The following is a 19,038-nucleotide window of genomic DNA, read 5'->3' on the forward strand; positions in this document are numbered from 1 at the left end:
GTATGTTATGTAGGACATGTGTTCACAAGTGAAGGACTAAAGCCAGACCCTTCAAAGATTAAGGCAATCACAGAGATGAGCATCCCAGAAAATGTCACAGCCCTACAACGCTTTCTAGGTATGGTTAATTACCTTGGAATATTCATTCAGAGTTTCAGTGAAATTTCAGCATCCTTACGAGCGCTGACTCAAAGATGTCGGATATTGCTGGCTTAAACAACATCAAGATGCATTTGCATCTTGCAAGTTGAATGGAAACATAAATACTCAGGCAAAGTTACTGGCCAAAATTAACACTTTTAGTTCTCTAACTCTCTTTTATTTCTGCATTTTGCTACCTTATTGTGTTTATGTTTTTCTAAGAAGGTTTGTCTATTACCACTACTATAATGCTCCAATTTCCCTCGGGATCAATAAAGTTTCTATCTATCGTTGAAAGGTGATATCGGTAATCGGTGCAACTTATTTCTATGGTAACGTAAATAGGCCGTGTGTATAGAAATAAAACCTCTGGTACCTACAGTATTTAAGGGTTGCATGTAAGCTAGTATTGGATGAATTCTTCTCGTATGTTATAGTATTTTCTGAATTAAAATAATATAAACGCAACAAAAAACGGTCTGTGTTTCCGCCCGGTTTCGAACCGGGGACCTTTCGCGTGTGAGGCGAACGTGATAACCACTACACTACGGAAACTGTGCTGCACTGTAGTTTAGCGCAATGGCAGTTCTTATCACTACGAGTGTAATATATTTGTGGCCACACGTGGGGTCGGTCAGTCCCTTTGCTGAGTATGCCTCAAAGATGTTTCTGGAGCGGTAGAAGTATCATTCTGTATCAATAATCATTCTGGGTCTTCCCACACCAGAGGAAACAACCTGAGGCCTGTGTTGGTTTCTATAAGCTCAGGTCGTAATCAGGTTGTGAAAAAACTTTAAAAAAAAAAACTATCAATTACATTACAGCACAGTTTCCGTAGTGTAGTGGTTATCACGTTCGCCTCACACGCGAAAGGTCCCCGGTTCGAAACCGGGCGGAAACACAGACCGTTTTTTGTTGCGTTTATATTATTTTAATTCAGAAAATACTATAACATACGAGAAGAATTCATCCAATACTAGCTTACATGCAACCCTTAAATACTGTAGGTACCAGAGGTTTTATTTCTATACACACGGCCTATTTACGTTACCATAGAAATAAGTTGCACCGATTACCGATATCACCTTTCAACGATAGATAGAAACTTCATTGATCCCGAGGGAAATTGGAGCATTATAGTAGTGGTAATAGACAAACCTTCTTAGAAAAACATAAACACAATAAGGTAGCAAAATGCAGAAATAAAAGAGAGTTAGAGAACTAAAAGTGTTAATTTTGGCCAGTAACTTTGCCTGAGTATTTATGTTTAAAAAAAGTAAAAAAGGCGTCAGCTGTAAACATTCTCACTAATTATCAACTGTCCAACGCACGTTTTAAAAACGAAACAAACCCAGAAACAGCGCCAGGGATTCAACGTGTGGCCACAAATATATTACACTCGTAGTGATAAGAACTGCCATTGCGCTCAACTACAGTGCAGCGCAGTTTCCGTAGTGTAGTGGTTATCACGTTCGCCTAACACGCGAAAGGTCCCCGGTTCGAAACCGGGCGGAAACACACTTTATTTACTTCCAGGAGAAATTTTTCCCTGTCCAGAAATGGACCATGTCACGCGGCACATCTGCCACAATCCCAGACAAAAAGTCCCTTGATGATGTGGGTAATTTTATGTGTTAGTCAGAAATTGGGACACAGATATGAAAGAAACTGTTAAGGATGGAATAACTCTCTTGTATCACTTGTAAATATGTCCACGAAGAGAAAACAAAACGCAGAACAAAGAGGAGTATGGGTGGGACAAACAATTGGGGTCAATGATTGGTCCTTGGGAACAATGGTGAATAGTGATTAGTTGTTGGGAACAGTTGTGAATAGTGATTAGTTGTTGGGAACAACAGTGATCACTGATTGGTCATTGGGAGCAGTGTTGATTAGCGATTGACCTTTAACATGTATGTGTGACTCATTTGACTGAACCTGATCTCTCAAGTCATATAACCTTCACTTGTGATGTATTGAGTGCAGGACATTCACTAATGTATGCTCATAAAGTTGCTAGTTTTCTTGCAAGGTTTTTCAATTACAGTTGCTGGAGTGGTCTAAAAAGTCGGAAAGCTGGAAACCCTGGATGTGGATGTCACAGGGTTAAATGAATCTTAAAATCACACTTGCCACTTGAACTTTAATCTCAGATGACATCTCTGTGAGGTCCGTTAATCTTGTGCCATTCATACAGACTAAAGAAATTATATCTACCTCATGTTTAATTAAATAATGATTGTTGACCAAATCCCTTGAGTATCAAGAACTATACTCAAGCAATTGGCAAGCCAATACAGTAATTTTATAGTAAATTATGTTTACTGATTATGGCCTGCAACCATATCAGTGAATTTAAACTAGTGCTTGCATTCAGAGTATAAGGTGTGTGTGTGTGTGTGTGTGTGTGTGTGTGTGTGTGTGTGTGTGCGTGCGTGCGTGTGTGTGTGCATTTATAGGAGTGCACCTCCACTCAATGTTAGACAGTGTTTGATAACTAAAATATCCCCTCTCTCTGTCTCTCTCTCTTTTTTTTCTTCTTTTTTTTTTGCCAGTATCAGCCAGAGGAGGATGTCCTCCAGGAGAGTTTTTAATTAAATTTTAATTTTTTTTATACCACAGCGTGGTATCGACTTTGGTATCAAGTATCGTGTACTTTTGGTGGTATCGGTACCGACTTCTAGATTTTTGGTATCGTGACATCCCATAACAGGGAAGAAATCTGATATTCTGAAAAAGCAACTTTGTCTTGACCTTTGCCATCCCATGTCTAAAAACATGTACATGCCACTGTCTATATTGATGAAGCGCTTGAGGATGGATTCTGCCTGACTGTCTACAGTTTGTTTTTATATAGAAGCACATGATTGTGAAAACTAAAGTCATCAACTCGGACTGCCATGACTCTGCCATTTTCCGATTTAGTATGTTGTGTAGTTCTCAGCTGGTTATATGTTGGCTATAAGCTGTGATGTTCAAAAAAAGCAGAGTTAACATATTTTTGCTGTTGTCATTGGAATATCCTTTTTGACCTTTGAACAAATTCCCTAAGTTGCTTGTAAGTGAGGAGTAAGAAGTTATTCCCTTTCTCTGCCCGTTTCAGGAGGATGTGTGCACTCCATGCCGGCGTGTGCTGGTGACCGCAGCCACTGGTCTTCTTGGACGTGCAGTCTGCAAGGAGTTCCAGAACAATGACTGGGAGGTGCTGTGGTGTGTATACACTCGTGCTTGGCCTCGTTTCCTCAGCTCATCTGCTGGATGAGAAGGCTGTGCGGGTGGTTATTCACAACTTCCAGGTGGTTACAAGCTTACTGCATTCAGAACAATAATTTGCAGTGTTTTCTTCTGGCATTTAAGTTTCCACTAATACCAAGCAACTTCTTAACTAGCTGTTGTGTTGAACACCGGTTCAAAATTGCCTTGTTGGACATAAGTGAGAGCTGCCTCCTGTGCTGATATGCAGAAGGCATGTCACCATATTCAGTCACAGACACCCTATGCCACCCATCAGTGTCCTCCTGTCCCGCAAATGGTGCTGGTGTGCAATTGTTCCGCAGTCCTCCAGCTATAGTCCTCTGTCCATACAGCCCTGCTTCAGCATCCCTGATGTTCTGCATCCTGAGCAGGTAGGCTAGGTTGGCTCTTCATACTTGAGGTGAAGTACCTCAGACAGCTGGTTGGCCATATCATTTGTTTTTTTTCCAGAGGGCCACAATTCATCCATCATTGTTTTACAGATTGCCTTCTTATGGGTGAGGAAGGCTGGCAAGGTGTTACTGAAACACTTTGGTAGCATGTCTAGCCACTAGGGTTTATCAGCGAACCAGTATTTTTTGCACGATTTACAGCACAGATGAGAAGAAAGGATGTAATATTGCCCACTGGTACCAATAATCACTCTAGGTCATCCCACACCAGAAGAAAGAACCTGACAGCTAGACAGTAGAGAAAAGGCAGGATGTAATTGTTTCTGAGCCTTTCCATTATACTGTATTCTGGCTTCCATATCAAGAATGAATGGAGCTGGAAGTATTTTGGTGATGACAGGCCTGTATTGGTTTCTATAAGCTCAGGCTGAGGAGGATAACGCCACAAGGAACATGGTTTCATAAGGTGTCACTGTTTGTGATCTTGGCCGGAGTACCATGACTTCCATCTCTGTGTTCATCCAGATTTTTTGATGGAGGGAGCAGTTCCAGCAGCTAATATCTGGGATGTAACTGGACACAGAAGCTTCTGATTTCAATAAGTTCTTCTGTTTTCAAAGGCATCCTTAAAGGCTATCTGAAATATATATATATATATATATATATATATATATATATATATATATATATATATATATATATATATATATATATATGCGTATATACAGTATCTCACAAAAGTGAGTACACCCCTCACATTTTTGTAAATATTTGATTATATCTTTTCATGTGACAACACTGAAGAAATAGCACTTTGCTACAATGTAAAGTAGAGAGTGTACAGCTTGTGTAACAGTGTAAATTTGCTGTCCCCTCAAAATAACTCAACATACAGCCTTTAATGTCTAAACTACTGGCAACAAAAGTGAGTACACCCCTAGGTAAAAATGTCCAAATTGGGCCCAGTTAGCCATTTTCTTTCCCCAGTGTCATGTGACTTGTTGGTGTTACAAGGTCTCAGGTGTGAGTGGAGAGGAGGTGTGTTAAATTTGGTGTCATCGCTCTCACACTCCCTCATACTGGTCACTGGTCAACATGGCACCTCATGCTAAAGAACTCTCTGAGACTCTGAAAAAAAGAATTGTTGCTCTACATAAAGATGGCCTAGGCTATAAGAAGATTGCCAAGACCCTGACACTGAGCTGCAGCACGGTGGCCAAGACCATACAGTGGTTTAACAGGACAGGTTCCACTCAGAACAGGCCTCGCCATGGTTGACCAAAGAAGTTGAGTGCACGTGCTCAGCGTCATATCCAGAGGTTGTCTTTGGGAAATAGACGTATGAGTGCTGCCAGCATTGTTGCAGAGGTTGAAGGGGTGGGGGTCAGCCTGTCAGTGCTCAGACCATACGCCGCACACTGCATCAAATTGGTCTGCATGGCTGTTGTCCCAGAAGGAAGCCTCTTCTAAAGATGATGCACAAGAAAGCCCGCAAACAGTTTGCTGAAGACAAGCAGACTAAGGACATGGATTACTGGAACCATGTCCTGTGGTCTGATGAGACCGAGATAAATGGTAGATGGTGATAGATGGTGTCAAGCGTGTGTGGTGGCAACCAGGTGAGGAGTACAAAGACAAGTGTGTCTTGCCTACAGTCAAGCATGGTGGTGGGAGTGTCATAGTCTGGGGCTGCATGAGTGCTGCCAGCACTGGGGAGCTACATTTCACTGAGGGAACCATGAATGCCAACATGTACTGTGACTTACTGAAGCAGAGTATGATCCCCTCCCTTCGGAGACTGGGCCGCAGGGCAGTATTCCAGCATGATAACGATCAAAAAACACACCTCCAAGATGACCACTGCCTTGCTAAAGAAGCTGAGGGTGAAAGTGATGGACTGAACTGTACTGAGAATCTGTAAGACATCCTCAGACGGAAGGTGGAAGAGCACAAGGTCTCTAACATCCATCAACTCCGTGATGTCATCATGGAGGAGTGGAAGAGGACTCCAGTGGCAACCTGTGAAGCTCTGGTGAACTCCATGCCCAAGAGGGTTAAGGCAGTGCTGGGAAATATTGGTGGCCACACAAAATATTGACGCTTTGGGCCCAATTTGGACATTTTCACTTAGGGGTGTATTCACTTTTGTTGCCAGCAGTTTAGACATTAATGGCTGTGTGTTGAGTTATTTTGAGGGGACAGCAAATTTACACTGTTACACAAGCTGTACACTCACTACTTTACATTGTAGCAAAGTGTCATTTCTTCAGTGTTGTCACATGAAAAGATATAATCAAATATTTACAAAAATGTGAGGGGCATACTCACTTTTGTGAGATACTGTATATATATGTATACACACACAAACACATATATATATATGTATATATATATATGTGTGTGTGTGTGTGTGTCACAACCCGCTATCTTTGGGATGGGAAGTTTTTGTGTGCTGTGACATATTTTGTGTGCAAACTCCCTCAGACTTTCCAGCCTGCCCTAGCCTGCCTTGCTCCCACCTCCCAGGATGACCTCGCTGATTGACGGCCATATTTAAAGAGGAAGAGGAGTGAGAATGATGTGTGTTGGTGTTGGGTTGCATGCTATTTCCTATTCTATGGACCTATTTTAAGGACTTTTCCCTGGTTTTTGGACTTTGAGTTTGGTTGTCCCTGTGTCTGTTATTGTGCATTCTCTTCACTATTGTATATATGTTCACTTGGTTCACCAGCAGTAGTGGTGTGGCTGCCATTTATTTTGGGAGAGGGTCCTTTTGTCTCTGTTTTTTTGCTTAGGTAGTCAGGGAAGTATCCTTGTATTTTTCTTTCTTTTCCTTTTAGGTAAGCTATCTACCTAATAATAGAATTCTTTTGTTTATTATTTTGGCCTTGGCCCACCCTGAAGTTACGCCTGGTTTGGTTCATTTATACAGTTATATGTGTATAATTGTCTGTTACAATATACCACAGCCTTTTTCACACAACCTTGTTTGTGCTGTTATTCCTGGCTTCCCTTATTTAAAAATCAATCCAATTGAATCCCGAGCTGGTTACTCTGTGCAGCCTAACTTTGACTGGGCCGTAACAATATATACAAGTATAAAAAATATTTGGGAGACCCGGGCTTTACAGTGCGACCATTTCATTCACATTTGCGACTGGAAAGTTCTTTGTACGACTGTGAATAAATATTTAGGAGCACCTGTGCGAGTGACTTGTTCGGAGTTGTACGATAAAATCGGAAAGACCTGCACCTGTGACCTGCTCGTGTAGAGACAGCGGTAAAATAATAATAATGTTAACGCTACAAGATGGGTTTTAATTCAAGCTTCTTTATTAAATAATTCCTCACCAATCATAATCAAGAGTAGCAACTGTTCAGTCTGTAAACATACAGTACTCTGCTGCTCTCCTTCTCTCTCATCAGGACTCTAATACATGCCGCATTCACTTCATTTACACTCAGGGTTGCCAGATATCACTAGAAAAATCAACTCCAGTTTCCATGTCTTGATTTAATCCCCCCAAATAACTCACTATTATCAGCAGACATGGCAACACTGTACTGGGGAAACCGATCTAAAAGGAACAACTGATAAACAAACAAACAAACAAAATAATAAAATGTAAAGACAGAAAATGTGCTTAGTTATAAATACATCATTTAATATAAAAAAATAGATATTATAATAACTCCATAAAAATAAATAAAATGAGAAATTAAATGATGTTTAATTACTATGGGTTGCACTTAATATCAATTTGACATTAAGTTTAGTTCGCTAGCTCCTTAGAAGGCTATTAGCTTTTTTCCTAATATGGATAATTTTTGTGTTAGTCTACTTTTAATTAGGACTTTTTTATTGTTTAAAATATTTAAAATTTAATATTTTATGCTTATTTATTTATCAATTATCCAACAGTATTTATCATTGCTATTATTTTAATTCAATTAACAGTGACCATGAGCAAAGAGCTTACATTTAACTGTTTATGACAGACCTCCTGATTAAAGCTTAAACAAAAAAAGATTGGCATCTGGATCGGTTTCGGTCGTAAAAATCCCGATCGGTGCATCCCTAATGAACACCATCACACTAAAGCGCTTTGCGTCTGACGGGTAAAGGAAGTCACCTAAGCACATCCTATTTGAGATTATTCAGATATATACACACTATACACAGAGTGGATCAAGAACTAACTCTAGCCCAGAACCATGGGTTCTGGGCTAGAGAATTAAGGAATTCAGAATAAGAAATAAGGAATAAGGAATCCAGAATTAAGGATCAGTAAGGGTAATGGTTTTAAAGGTTAGTTGATGGTTTGTAATGGTATTTGTAGTGGATAATGGGATCTGCCAAAATACCTTATTTTATTGTGGGTTTGACTATTGAACAAAAATAAATGTGACTTTACAACCTCATAATAATGTTTCTGCAATTACCCTACATTTATCTTTATAAACCATTCAAATAATATTAATAATATACTGATGACGTTTTTCTTTTCAATATATCAGTGTACAGTTCATTTTACTTGCTGCGTTTGCCGCCTTATTGCGCTTTTTTCAGGTAAAATGACCAAGGTTACACCAGCTCACCCGACGTCTGGCAAAAACAAACAAACAAAAAAACAGATTAAAAAAAAGATTAATAATTGAGCTTGATGATCAGCAGCTGAAATAATTCAAGACGCCGACCTGGAAACAGCGCCTGGGAATCAACAAATCAGTAGAGCTCAGTTGCATTGCAGCGCAGTTTCCGTAGTGTAGTGGTTATCACGTTCGCCTCACACGCGAAAGGTCCCCGGTTCGAAACCGGGCGGAAACACTGAAAGCTTTTTATTGCGTTTATATTTTTTTCAATTCAGAAAATACTATAACATACGAGAATTCTTCATCCAATAACATCCAGTAACTTTGCCTGAGTATTTATGTTTCCATTCAACTTGCAAGCAGCTACATAATTGATGGATTAAACCCTTTGTGTATTTAAATTGTCAGTACTACTCCAGTACTAAAGTATTTTAACTCTTTAACACTAAAATACTGTAATACTTTAACGCTATTTAAGACTTTCTAACGCTATTTTAACATTATCTCTAACACTAACATTCTTTACTACTCTTTAAGAAAAGAATTAACTCTTTCTAACACTAGTTAGTAATATTATAACACTAGTAATATTCTCGAGGACACGTTGCATGGTGCACATTCTCTGCCATTGCGCAGTTTCCGTAGTGTAGTGGTTATCACGTTCGCCTAACACGCGAAAGGTCCTCGGTTCGAAACCGGGCGGAAACACTTTATTTACTTCCAGGAGAAATTTTTCCCTGTCCAGAAATGGACCATGTCACGCGGCACATCTGCCACAATCCCAGACAAAAAGTCCCTTGATGATGTGGGTAATTTTATGTGAAACATAATAAAATAATAATATGTGTACCATGAGTATTGTAATTAATTGACAAAAGATGTGATAAATTATGTCTTGTTCATTAATTCGTTGTTAAATAAGCCAGACATTCCATATACTATCAGTGCATTTTGCTTTACTAAGAATGTTGTTATTAACCAAACTCCAACAACATAACAGCACATCCCTGATGTGCAGTGAGGTCATGCAGCTGAGTGCACTCATCATTAACTGACTTTGTTTTGAAGTTACGCTTCAAACATTAACATTTGACCGAGGCCCCCCTTTTGGGTCTTTAAAACACATAAAAAATACAGACTTCTGAATATACCCCCCCCCCCCCATTTTTTATTATTAATAGTTACATCTTACATCTTTACATTACATTACATTAGGATTTGATTGTGTGTGGTTGTCTGAAAAAAAAAATCATTTATTCATTTTTCACACCAAACTGTTGAGGCTCCCCGGGCGCCCCCCACTTTGAAAACCACTATCATAAGGGAGTGGAGCTAAGACGCAAGGAAAGGAAGCGAGGGAGGTAAACGAGAATGCACAAATAAGAAATTAGAAGCACCCTATGTCTTCATGGAGCTCGCTCTGTGCACATCAGCATTGTCATACTGGTTTGGGCCAATTAGTTCCAGTGAAGTGAAACTGTAAAGCTATAGCATACAAAAACTTTGTTTCCACCTTTGCGGCAACAGCTCGGAGAAGGTCCACATATGGGTGTGACTGTGATGGTCAGGAGTCCACATACTTTTGGCCATATAGTATAGATTAATTTACAAGATGGCCGCAGATTGCCACAGACTGCAAGAAGCCTATTTTCGAAACGGGACTCTTACTTTGAAATGATTTGACAGCAAGTTAAACTAGCCGAACGGACCAAAACAATCTTCTGGGAAGATTTTGCAGGAGCATTTTATACTTATATATAAAACGCTGCTCAACTATGCTGGGATGTGGATATGGCGATTCCAAGGTAAAAATCCAGGCGGTGTAGAAAGTGTGTAATGGCTTCAGTGAAGTTTCAGTTTGCTGCTGTGTCATGATGTGCGTTAACGACTGATAAATGTAGCAACTGATTGTTGTCACATTGTTCTGTGATATTTATTTTTACGTAGGCTATATCAGATCAGTTATGAAATGTGCTCACTTGGACATTGAGAAAAGGGAAAGACAAAAGGTCCTAGCAGTTGCAAATAGCACATTTCTATACAGGACATTAAATGCAACGGTAGCCAAATATCACCAGTACTGATTATTATATGTTCAGATAATGCGGTAAATTATGTTCCCTTTATGGCTGTACATATCACGAAACTATTTCTTATTCTGTTGTTAGTTTATAACTTTTGTGCTGCACTACGATGCGACAGATATGAGAATAATGACAAACTGCGCCATTCGGTGTAGTATTGACGCGGTGGATGTTTCCCTAATTCACGCATGCGCAAATTCCCTCTAATCTTCCTGTCATTTTATGGTTCCTAAAGTTTAACCAGCACTTCTGTCAAGACTATGTCGCGTGTGTTTGTTATTATGTTGGGTTTTACCTGCTGAATTTAGGCAGTGGCGCTTTGTAAATTTGGTCAAGTAACGATAGTAACATGAGCATCAGGGAGAAGGAGCTAAAGATCCGTTTTAGCCCAGGTCACGTAGAGCTCGTGCAGGTAAGCTCAATAATGAAACCGCACTCCCTGCTTTACTTTAAATACCAGCCACGCCGGAAATGCATTTACCTTATAGTTACGTCTTAATGTATTTGATTTAGAGGATGCAGTTGTGAATTGCTACTTGGGATACAGTTCATAAGGGTGCAATATTTTTGCCTGTGCTGTATAACATGCGTTATACACATCTAGTTAGTTATAAGCTGAAGCTGATTTCAGTCTGAAACCGATGTGGATGTCACAAGTCTCGCTACTTTAACTCCCTGTTAGTATATTAGTCCTGTGCCATTCATGTAGATATCAACCCCATGTTGATTTAAATAATCAATGTAGCATTGCTGAAATGTTAATCAAAATTGTGAGTAATAGGAACTATCCATCCTTCAGGGTCACGGGGAAACCTGGAGCCTATCGCATCGGGCATAAGTCCAGGGTACAGCCTGGACCGGGTGCCAGTCCAATCGCAGGGCACATACACATTCACACACTATGGACACCATGCATGTCTTTGGACTGGGGAGAACATGCAAACTCCGCACACACATGGCCCTGGCGGGAATCAAACCAATCAAATTTAATTTTTTTTATACCACACCGTGGTATCGACTTTGGTATCAAGTATCGTGTACTTTTGGTGGTATCGGTACCGACTTCTAGATTTTTGGTATCGTGACATCCCCTAACAAGGAAGAAATCTGATATTCTGAAAAAGCAACTTTGTCTTGACTTTTGGCATCCCATGTCTAAAAACATGTACATGCCACTGTCTATATTGATGAAGCCCTTGAGGATGGATTCTGCCTGACTGTCTACAGTCTGTTTTTACATAGAAGCACATGATTGTGAAAACTAAAGTCATCAACTCGGACTGCCATGACTCTGCCATTTTCCGATTTAGTATGTTGTGTAGTTCTCAGCTGGTTATATGTTGGCTATAAGCTGTGATGTTAAAAAAAAGCAGAGTTAACATATTTTTGCTGTTGTCATTGGAATATCCTTTTTAACCTTTGAACAAATTCCCTCCAAATTAGTTAGAATTTAAGAGGAAAATATTCTTCACATGCACCTTTGTGTCACAATAGCAATTTTTCATCCAACACTACAGCCTAAGTTGCTTGTAAGTGAGGAGTAAGAAGTTATTCCCTTTCTCTGCCCGTTTCAGGAGGATGTTTGCACTCCATGCCGGCGTGTGCTGGTGACCGGAGCCACTGGTCTACTTGGACGTGCAGTCTACAAGGAGTTCCAGAACAATGACTGGGAGGTCCTGGGGTGTGGATACACTCGTGCTCGGCCTCGTTTCCTCAGCTGCAACCTGTTGGATGAGGAGGCTGTGCGGGCGGTTATTCACAACTTCCAGGTGGTTACAAGCTTACTGCATTCAGAACAATAATTTGCAGTGTTTTCCTCTGACATTTAAGTTTCCACTAATGCCAAGCAACTTCTTAACTAGTTGTTGTGTGTTGTTCGTGCAGCCTCATGTGATCGTACACTGTGCTGCTGAGAGAAGGCCTGATGTGGTGGAGCATCACACTGAAGCAGCCTTGAACCTGAATGTACATGCATGTGCTACACTGGCAAAAGAAGCAGGTTAGTCAAGTGATTAGTCACCCTACATTTACATTAACAAGTGTCAAAGCAACAGGAAACCATTCAAAGCACTTTACATTGTTTCTCATTCACACACACTCGCGCGCACACAAGGCACTAAGCCTGCCATCGGGAGTATCTTGGGGTCCAGTGTCTTGCCTAAGGACACTTCGACATGTGGACCGGGAAGCGAACAGCCAACCCTGCGATTAGTGGACAACCCGCTACCACTTGGACCACAGTACATATACATGGAGCCATGATTTCTCAGTTCTGTACAAATTAGTTATTATGCAGTAAAGTGACAAATCTAAATGATTGGCTTTATTGATTCCTTGGACTAATCCTATGGTTCATGTGGTCTGATGTTTCTTCAGTCCTACACTCACAGCTGTACATAAATAACTTCAATAAGTTCCCATTTACTATTTGACAAGCAAAAATGGAAGAATAATTTAAATCATGGTTTAAATTTTCCTGTCATATATGACCTTTTCATAAAATGTGTAAAGAATAAAATGAATAAAAATAAAGCTTGGCAGGAAGTAGCAGAGATAGGTCCTCTGTTGCAGGGTTGCCAGGTCCAAGGATTTTCCCACAAATTTGGCAGGTTTGGAAAAACAGTCGCAGGTAAAAATGATGATTTGTTTTTAATGTTTATTTTTAATTGTCAATGCTTCTTTTGATTTGTGATTTAAATACCTGCCTACATAAAAACAGACCTGCACATTCAGTAGGCTACAATTGAGAGATGGAGGAAAAGGAGAGAAAGTGGGTGGCATGTCTGATATCACATCATTGGTTGATGACTTGCGTACATGTCTTTACTGTAAATTTGTACATTTGGAGCGAGGAAGAGTGTGTGCATGTTAACATTGGCAAAACCATTTCAAATAGTTTTAAAAGGAGAGTATAACATGAGTTGACAAATGAGACAAGAGTGACGAGGGGGGGGATCAGGAAAGCAAACAAGAGCAAGAGAGAGATGAACAGAAACTGAGGAGAAAGGCTGGCTGGATAGCTAGTAGCTTAAACAGCTAATAAGACAGGTAAATGGGAGAAATACAGTAGATGGTATTGTAAAGAGTAAAGGGGCTGATGGACTGGATAAAACATGTCCCAAATGAAAAGGAACAAGTATTTTTGCAAAGCCTGCAGATGTGAAATAAGAGCTCACCATGCTGACCTGGTTGCCTGTGTTGCTCTAGCAAAGCACAAAAGTATTGCTGCGCCTTTTACAAATGCTAGCACTTTATTCCAGTGAGGTCAGTGTAGGAGTTGGCTTCTCATGTTGCTTGCTATTTAAGCACTTTATCTGTTGATCATTTGGGACGTGTAATGGAAGAAATTTCCAAGAAAGTGGTTAGTCTAGGCAACAGAATGCACAGGTTTTTCAGCAGACTTTGGGCTGGAAATTCTTGGAGATTCATCAGAACAGGGTTACCAGGAGTGTACATAGCTAGTACAGTTAGCTTGCTTTGCTAATCTGCCCATGAAGCTAGTACGAAGCCAAGTACATAACATATAATCAATCAATTTTGATACTTTATTTCATTTGTGTGTAGCCAGTCTGACTTAAAACTTAGTTTTTCATCAGCAAATATCAAATGAGTAATAGAAACTAATCAATAATATTTGCCTGCATCTTTTGGAAAAAGGCTTAGTTTCCTGAAGAGTCTTGGCTCTGATTAACTTATGGTTTGTCCTTTTGCAATTCATGCAGCTGGCATCTTTCTGATCTACATTAGCACTGATTATGTGTTTGATGGACGCAATCCCCCATATGGAGAAAACGACACCCCCAACCCGTTAAACATGTATGGGAAATCAAAGCTTAAGGGGGAAGAGGAGATACTCCGACACTGTCCAGGTATGGGAAATACTTTCCCTTTAAATTTAGCTTTCTTGAATTTTTCATGTATTTCCTTTTCCACTGTATTAAATACATTGAATAAAAGCTACCACACAGCATCAAAATATTCACAAAACTATCTCTGTTCTCTGACTGATAAGGAAGCCAAATGAGTGTATATGTATTCTGCATTAAATCTATTATTAAAAAATTAAGAGACATGGTACAAACAAAGCTCTGCTTAGAGGAGGCCATCCACCAAAACTCAATGAAGCAAGTAAGGGAATTCAGAGAAGCAACCAAAAGGCCAAGGTTAACTCTTGATCAAGCTGGAGAGATCTACAGCTCAGATGGGAGAAGCTGTTCACAATACAGTCAGGTTTATGGAAGAGTGGTGAACTGTATGAATTCCCATTTGGAGTTTGCCCAAAGAGATGTTGGTTACTCAAAAAAACTAAATGGTTCCCTGGTTTGCTTAGACCAAAATGTAACTTCTCCACAGTGAAGCATGGTGGTGGTGGTAGCATCATGTTGAGAATTACGCTGGGCCTCTTGGTGGCTTCACAGTCACTAATTAGAAGATGGTTATCCTTAATCCTAATGTTCTTAGCAGATGTGAGGAAAATCTGGGAAAACTACTTCCTAAAATGTTTTTATTTATTTATTTTTTATTTCTATTTTTATTTTATTTCAGGTGCTGCAATACTCAGGGTGCCCATTCTCTATGGAGAGGTGGAGAAGGTTGAGGAGAGTGCTGTCACTGTGCTGTGGGACTGCATTCAGGAAGGAGCTGAGAGCTCAACTGTAGACCACTGCCAGCAGCGCTTCCCCACCTATACCAGTGATGTTGCACGTGTCTGCAGGAATATGGCTGATCGATGTCTTCAGGTAAAGAGTGTTAAGCATTTCTGAGTGTCTTTATAGCTAATGCTGCAAATGCACATTTAACCACCTAACCAACAGGGGTGAAAAGGTTCAACAACACTGGTTTTAATATTAGTAAGGCTTAAAAACTGGGTCAATTTCAGTGCCCCGCCCTTTAGGTATGACTCAAACATTGCACACCTGTAGTTTACAAAGCTGCATCTGTCACTTTTCATTTATGGAACTCATTTTGCTACTAATATTTTTAATACTTTATACTTATTGCTACTATATTATTCAATAGTTTGCAGTTATAGCTCCTATTCTGTGTATTTATTGTCCTGTGTACTTATTGTTCTGTTTAATTACTGTGCTGCACTCGTCTTCCACTGTTGTGTATTTGCACTTTATGTAGTCTTGCGTACTGTTATGTGTTGCAACATGGCCCTGGAGAAACATTAGTTCCAATGTATACAAGCTATATAGAGGAATGACAGCAAAAGACAACAAAAGACTTCGTTTCATTAACACTGTTGCATGTATAGTATAGACACTGATTAAATTAAATACTTTCTTGTGCTGGTAGCAGTTACACAATGGATGCCGTGTGTTGAATTGTTGAGTTGTAGATTTAGACAGCTATACAGCCAGTCTGGGCTCCTAATAAAATTTGTCACGGTGGCTGAATTCTGGCAAACAGCTTAAAAAAAACAGAAGGAAAAAAAGGGAGAGAGACAAACAAAATCAGGTTTTTCCATACTTTGGCACCTCAACTTTAATAAGCAAAAATGGCTCATGAAAAGTATGTGAAAATTATTTACTCTTTAATCTTGCCTAGGCTATCATCATGGAAAGACCATGTTGGATAAGGAGCCAGTTTAATAGATAGAAAAACAGTCAGTCTGCATTAAAATGCCTAAAACCACGCTAGCTAAGATTTTCTTACATATGTCATGCGTTGTTCAAGTTGTTGGATAGCTACATGCCATGGTGAAACAGCCACAAGTCTAATCGGTTCAGTTTGTAATCAGATATCTGCTCAAAAGGTCCCTGATGCTCCTGCGCTGCAGTCAGATTGAAATCTTTAAATGTGATTTTTCTCCCTTTTTACCAGATTATATATTGTTGGTTTTTTTTATTGAGAAACATGCACTATATGACCAAATGTTTTGGACACCTGACCATCACACCCATATATGGTTCTTCCCCAAACTCTTGTCACAAAGTTGGAAGCACACAATTGTGTAGAATGTCTTTGTATGCTGTAGCATTACAGTTTCTCTTTACTGGAACTAAGAGGCCCAAACCTGTTCCAGCATGACAATGCCCCTGTGCACAAAGCAAGCTCCATGAAGCCATGGTTTGCCAAAGTTGGGGGTGGAAAAACACTAGTGTCCTGCACAGAGCCCTGACCTGCTGACCGTCATTGCCTGACCTCACTAATGCTCTTGTGGGTGAATGGGCAAATCCCCACAGCCATGCTCAAAAATCTAGTAGAAAGCCTTCCCAGAAGAGTGGAGGTTGTTATAGCAGCAGTGTGGGACTAAGTCTGGAACGGGATGTTCAAAAAGCACTCAAGAATTGCATTAGTAGAAAAGGTCAAAATTTCACCAGGGCCTAAATATCTGTTCCATTTCTCTTCTGAATAGTGAATACACTATGCTGTCTGGGCACAACCTGTTCGTTCTTGAACTAATTTGTTTACTTGCATGTTATTTTCATTTTGGCATGCTGAGCCCTGCTCTCTGTGCAAAGCAGAGTATTTAGTATTTAGGGTTAAACTCTTTCCCTTGGCAGAGGCAAATTGTTTTCCATTCGATATTGAAAGAAGTCGGAAATTTATCTTTTTGAAAAGGGTTTAAGAGGATCATCTGAAGAAGTAGTAGCAGTGTTTTGAAGTACTGTGGATGTCTCATCTTTTGTGCTGATTCCATGGCAAGATATTAGATTTGGTCTACTAGCATAAAAAAGCTCTGTCTACAAAAAAATGCATCAGGAAAGAGTATTTGAGAAGGATGATTTGGGATCAATTCACATCTTTATCAATGGAATGACACTTCTGCTGATCTCTACTCATGTCTTTATGTTGATGTGACGTTTTAGGACTCATCCTTGCACGGGATCTTCCATTATTCTGGAAAAGAACAGATGACTAAATATGAGATAGCCTGTGCTATTGCAGATGCGTTTAACCTACCCAGGAGTCACCTGATACCGGTACGTCTACAGTCGCATGCACACTGCATGCAGTTTTACTGGGGTTTAGTCACGTTAAACTACCATAACATTCTGCTTGTTGTGTCTTGTAAATGTAGACAGTTAGCCTACTACATTCTTATTTTTAGGGAATTTTTGGAAGTACATAGAAAAAACCCCCAGCAAATTAGTTTATTATAAATGTAATTATAATATACAGTACTGTGCAAACATTTTAGGCACCCTGTTTTTTAGTAAAAATTTTTTTGTAGATGTTCATTTTATGATTTCTGCCTTTAGTCAGTGCAAAAACATTGTACATGTATTTCATAACATTTACTTTTCCAATAAAAAAAAAATTAAATGTTATGCAAAAAAAAAACTTTATTAGTAAAGAAAGCAACATATTACATAACAGGCCAAAAAATAAGTGTACAACTTATCAGCTAATTTCCTTATAAAATTATACCTGAGATTACAATTTTTTTTAAAGGCAAAGGGCTGTCACACCAATTATTGGCATGGTTTAGTTGATCACTGTTTACTGCTCTTTTTATGGGTTTTTTTTTTTTTTTAAATATGTAGAAATGTTTAATTTCATTATTTAATTTTGAAGCCAGATTGGCTTTACATGCATTTGCATTTCTTAGACTTTTACACAGTACTGTGTAATATAGGTGATTGTTTCTATCAGGATCTTGTACTTAAATTTGTTGACTTAATCACCCAGTTAAATGTTTTTGGTCACTATATGCAAATAGTCTCTCTTTGTCTCTCTCTCTCTGTCTCTGTCTCTCTCTCTCTGTCTCTCTCTCTGTCTCTCTCTCTCTGTGTAGTTGACCGAGCAGCCTGCTGGAGCCGGCGCTCAGAGGCCGCAGAATGCTCAGTTAGAATGTTCTCGTCTGGACCTACTTGGGCTGAGTGTGGAACCAACTCCCTTTAAAACAGCAATTAGAAATTGTCTCTGGCCATTCCTCCATGATAAACGCTGGAGACAGACAGTCTTTCACTGAGCGACAAAGCATACATTCTTGACTTAGTCAGAAAATATGGCCAAATCTGTTCACAAGTTAAACAGCTTTAGTTGATGTTATATTAATGCACACAGCGACTAATGTATTATTTTATTCTTATTTTCATTGCACTCTATGTAATAGTATTGTCGCTTAAGGCAGTTGAGGATAATTTGTGTATGGGTTTTAACCACTTTCTGTCACGAATGTAGTAAAAAGCAAACTGTCTGGGAGATTATCTAAGTGTACCCAGGATGACCATATAATACATATACAAACAACCTGCTTGGTCCATATTGTAGAACACTGCATTTTGTTAATTTTTTTTTAAAAGTAAATTCTGATTTTCTTCTGTTTGACAAATTCCCAGCAAATGTGAAAATAATAAAAACAAACAAATAAATAAATAAAGGAAAACTATTTAGCTTGAAATATCTGATCTCTTCTTTTCAGATTGTCTTTTCAATTGTCCACATACTTTTGACCATATAGTGTATCTTCAAACAAATAAGTTGAGAGAGACGTCATAAATGTCAAAGTTAAAATATTTTTTAAAAAATATAATCAAAACAATAAAGAACATTTTTCTTTCAGATTGTTAGCTCTTTCTAATATATTTTTTTTCCATTCTTCATAAGTTTTCCAGTAA

The 19,038-nt window shown here is 39.2% G+C and overlaps 1 protein-coding gene and 5 non-coding genes across 6 annotated transcripts; 5 read left to right on the forward strand and 1 right to left on the reverse strand.

The window, feature by feature from the left end:
* Positions 1-623: 623 nt before the first annotated feature.
* On the reverse strand, positions 624-696 carry trnav-cac (transfer RNA valine (anticodon CAC)). Its single transcript has one exon. It is a non-coding gene; the product is annotated as a tRNA-Val (tRNA).
* Positions 697-969: 273 nt separating this feature from the next.
* On the forward strand, positions 970-1,042 carry trnav-cac (transfer RNA valine (anticodon CAC)). The gene has a single exon. It is a non-coding gene; the product is annotated as a tRNA-Val (tRNA).
* A 544-nt stretch (positions 1,043-1,586) lies between these two features.
* trnav-aac (transfer RNA valine (anticodon AAC)) lies at positions 1,587-1,659 on the forward strand. Its single transcript has one exon. It is a non-coding gene; the product is annotated as a tRNA-Val (tRNA).
* A 6,884-nt stretch (positions 1,660-8,543) lies between these two features.
* trnav-cac (transfer RNA valine (anticodon CAC)) lies at positions 8,544-8,616 on the forward strand. Its single transcript has one exon. It is a non-coding gene; the product is annotated as a tRNA-Val (tRNA).
* A 400-nt stretch (positions 8,617-9,016) lies between these two features.
* trnav-aac (transfer RNA valine (anticodon AAC)) lies at positions 9,017-9,089 on the forward strand. The gene has a single exon. It is a non-coding gene; the product is annotated as a tRNA-Val (tRNA).
* A 974-nt stretch (positions 9,090-10,063) lies between these two features.
* On the forward strand, positions 10,064-18,724 carry mat2b (methionine adenosyltransferase II, beta; the record flags this gene model as incomplete). Its single annotated transcript, NM_001201231.1, is given in 10 exon segments — positions 10,064-10,186; positions 12,040-12,234; positions 12,350-12,464; positions 14,188-14,334; positions 15,011-15,164; positions 15,166-15,200; positions 15,202-15,204; positions 17,284-17,293; positions 17,295-17,397; positions 18,213-18,724. Coding segments are annotated over 10 exon segments (969 nt in total). The 5' UTR covers positions 10,064-10,156.
* Between the last annotated feature and the right edge of the window lie 314 nt (positions 18,725-19,038).

Source organism: Ictalurus punctatus, chromosome 18, assembly GCF_001660625.3.
Source record: "Ictalurus punctatus breed USDA103 chromosome 18, Coco_2.0, whole genome shotgun sequence".
Lineage (NCBI taxonomy): Eukaryota > Metazoa > Chordata > Actinopteri > Siluriformes > Ictaluridae > Ictalurus > Ictalurus punctatus.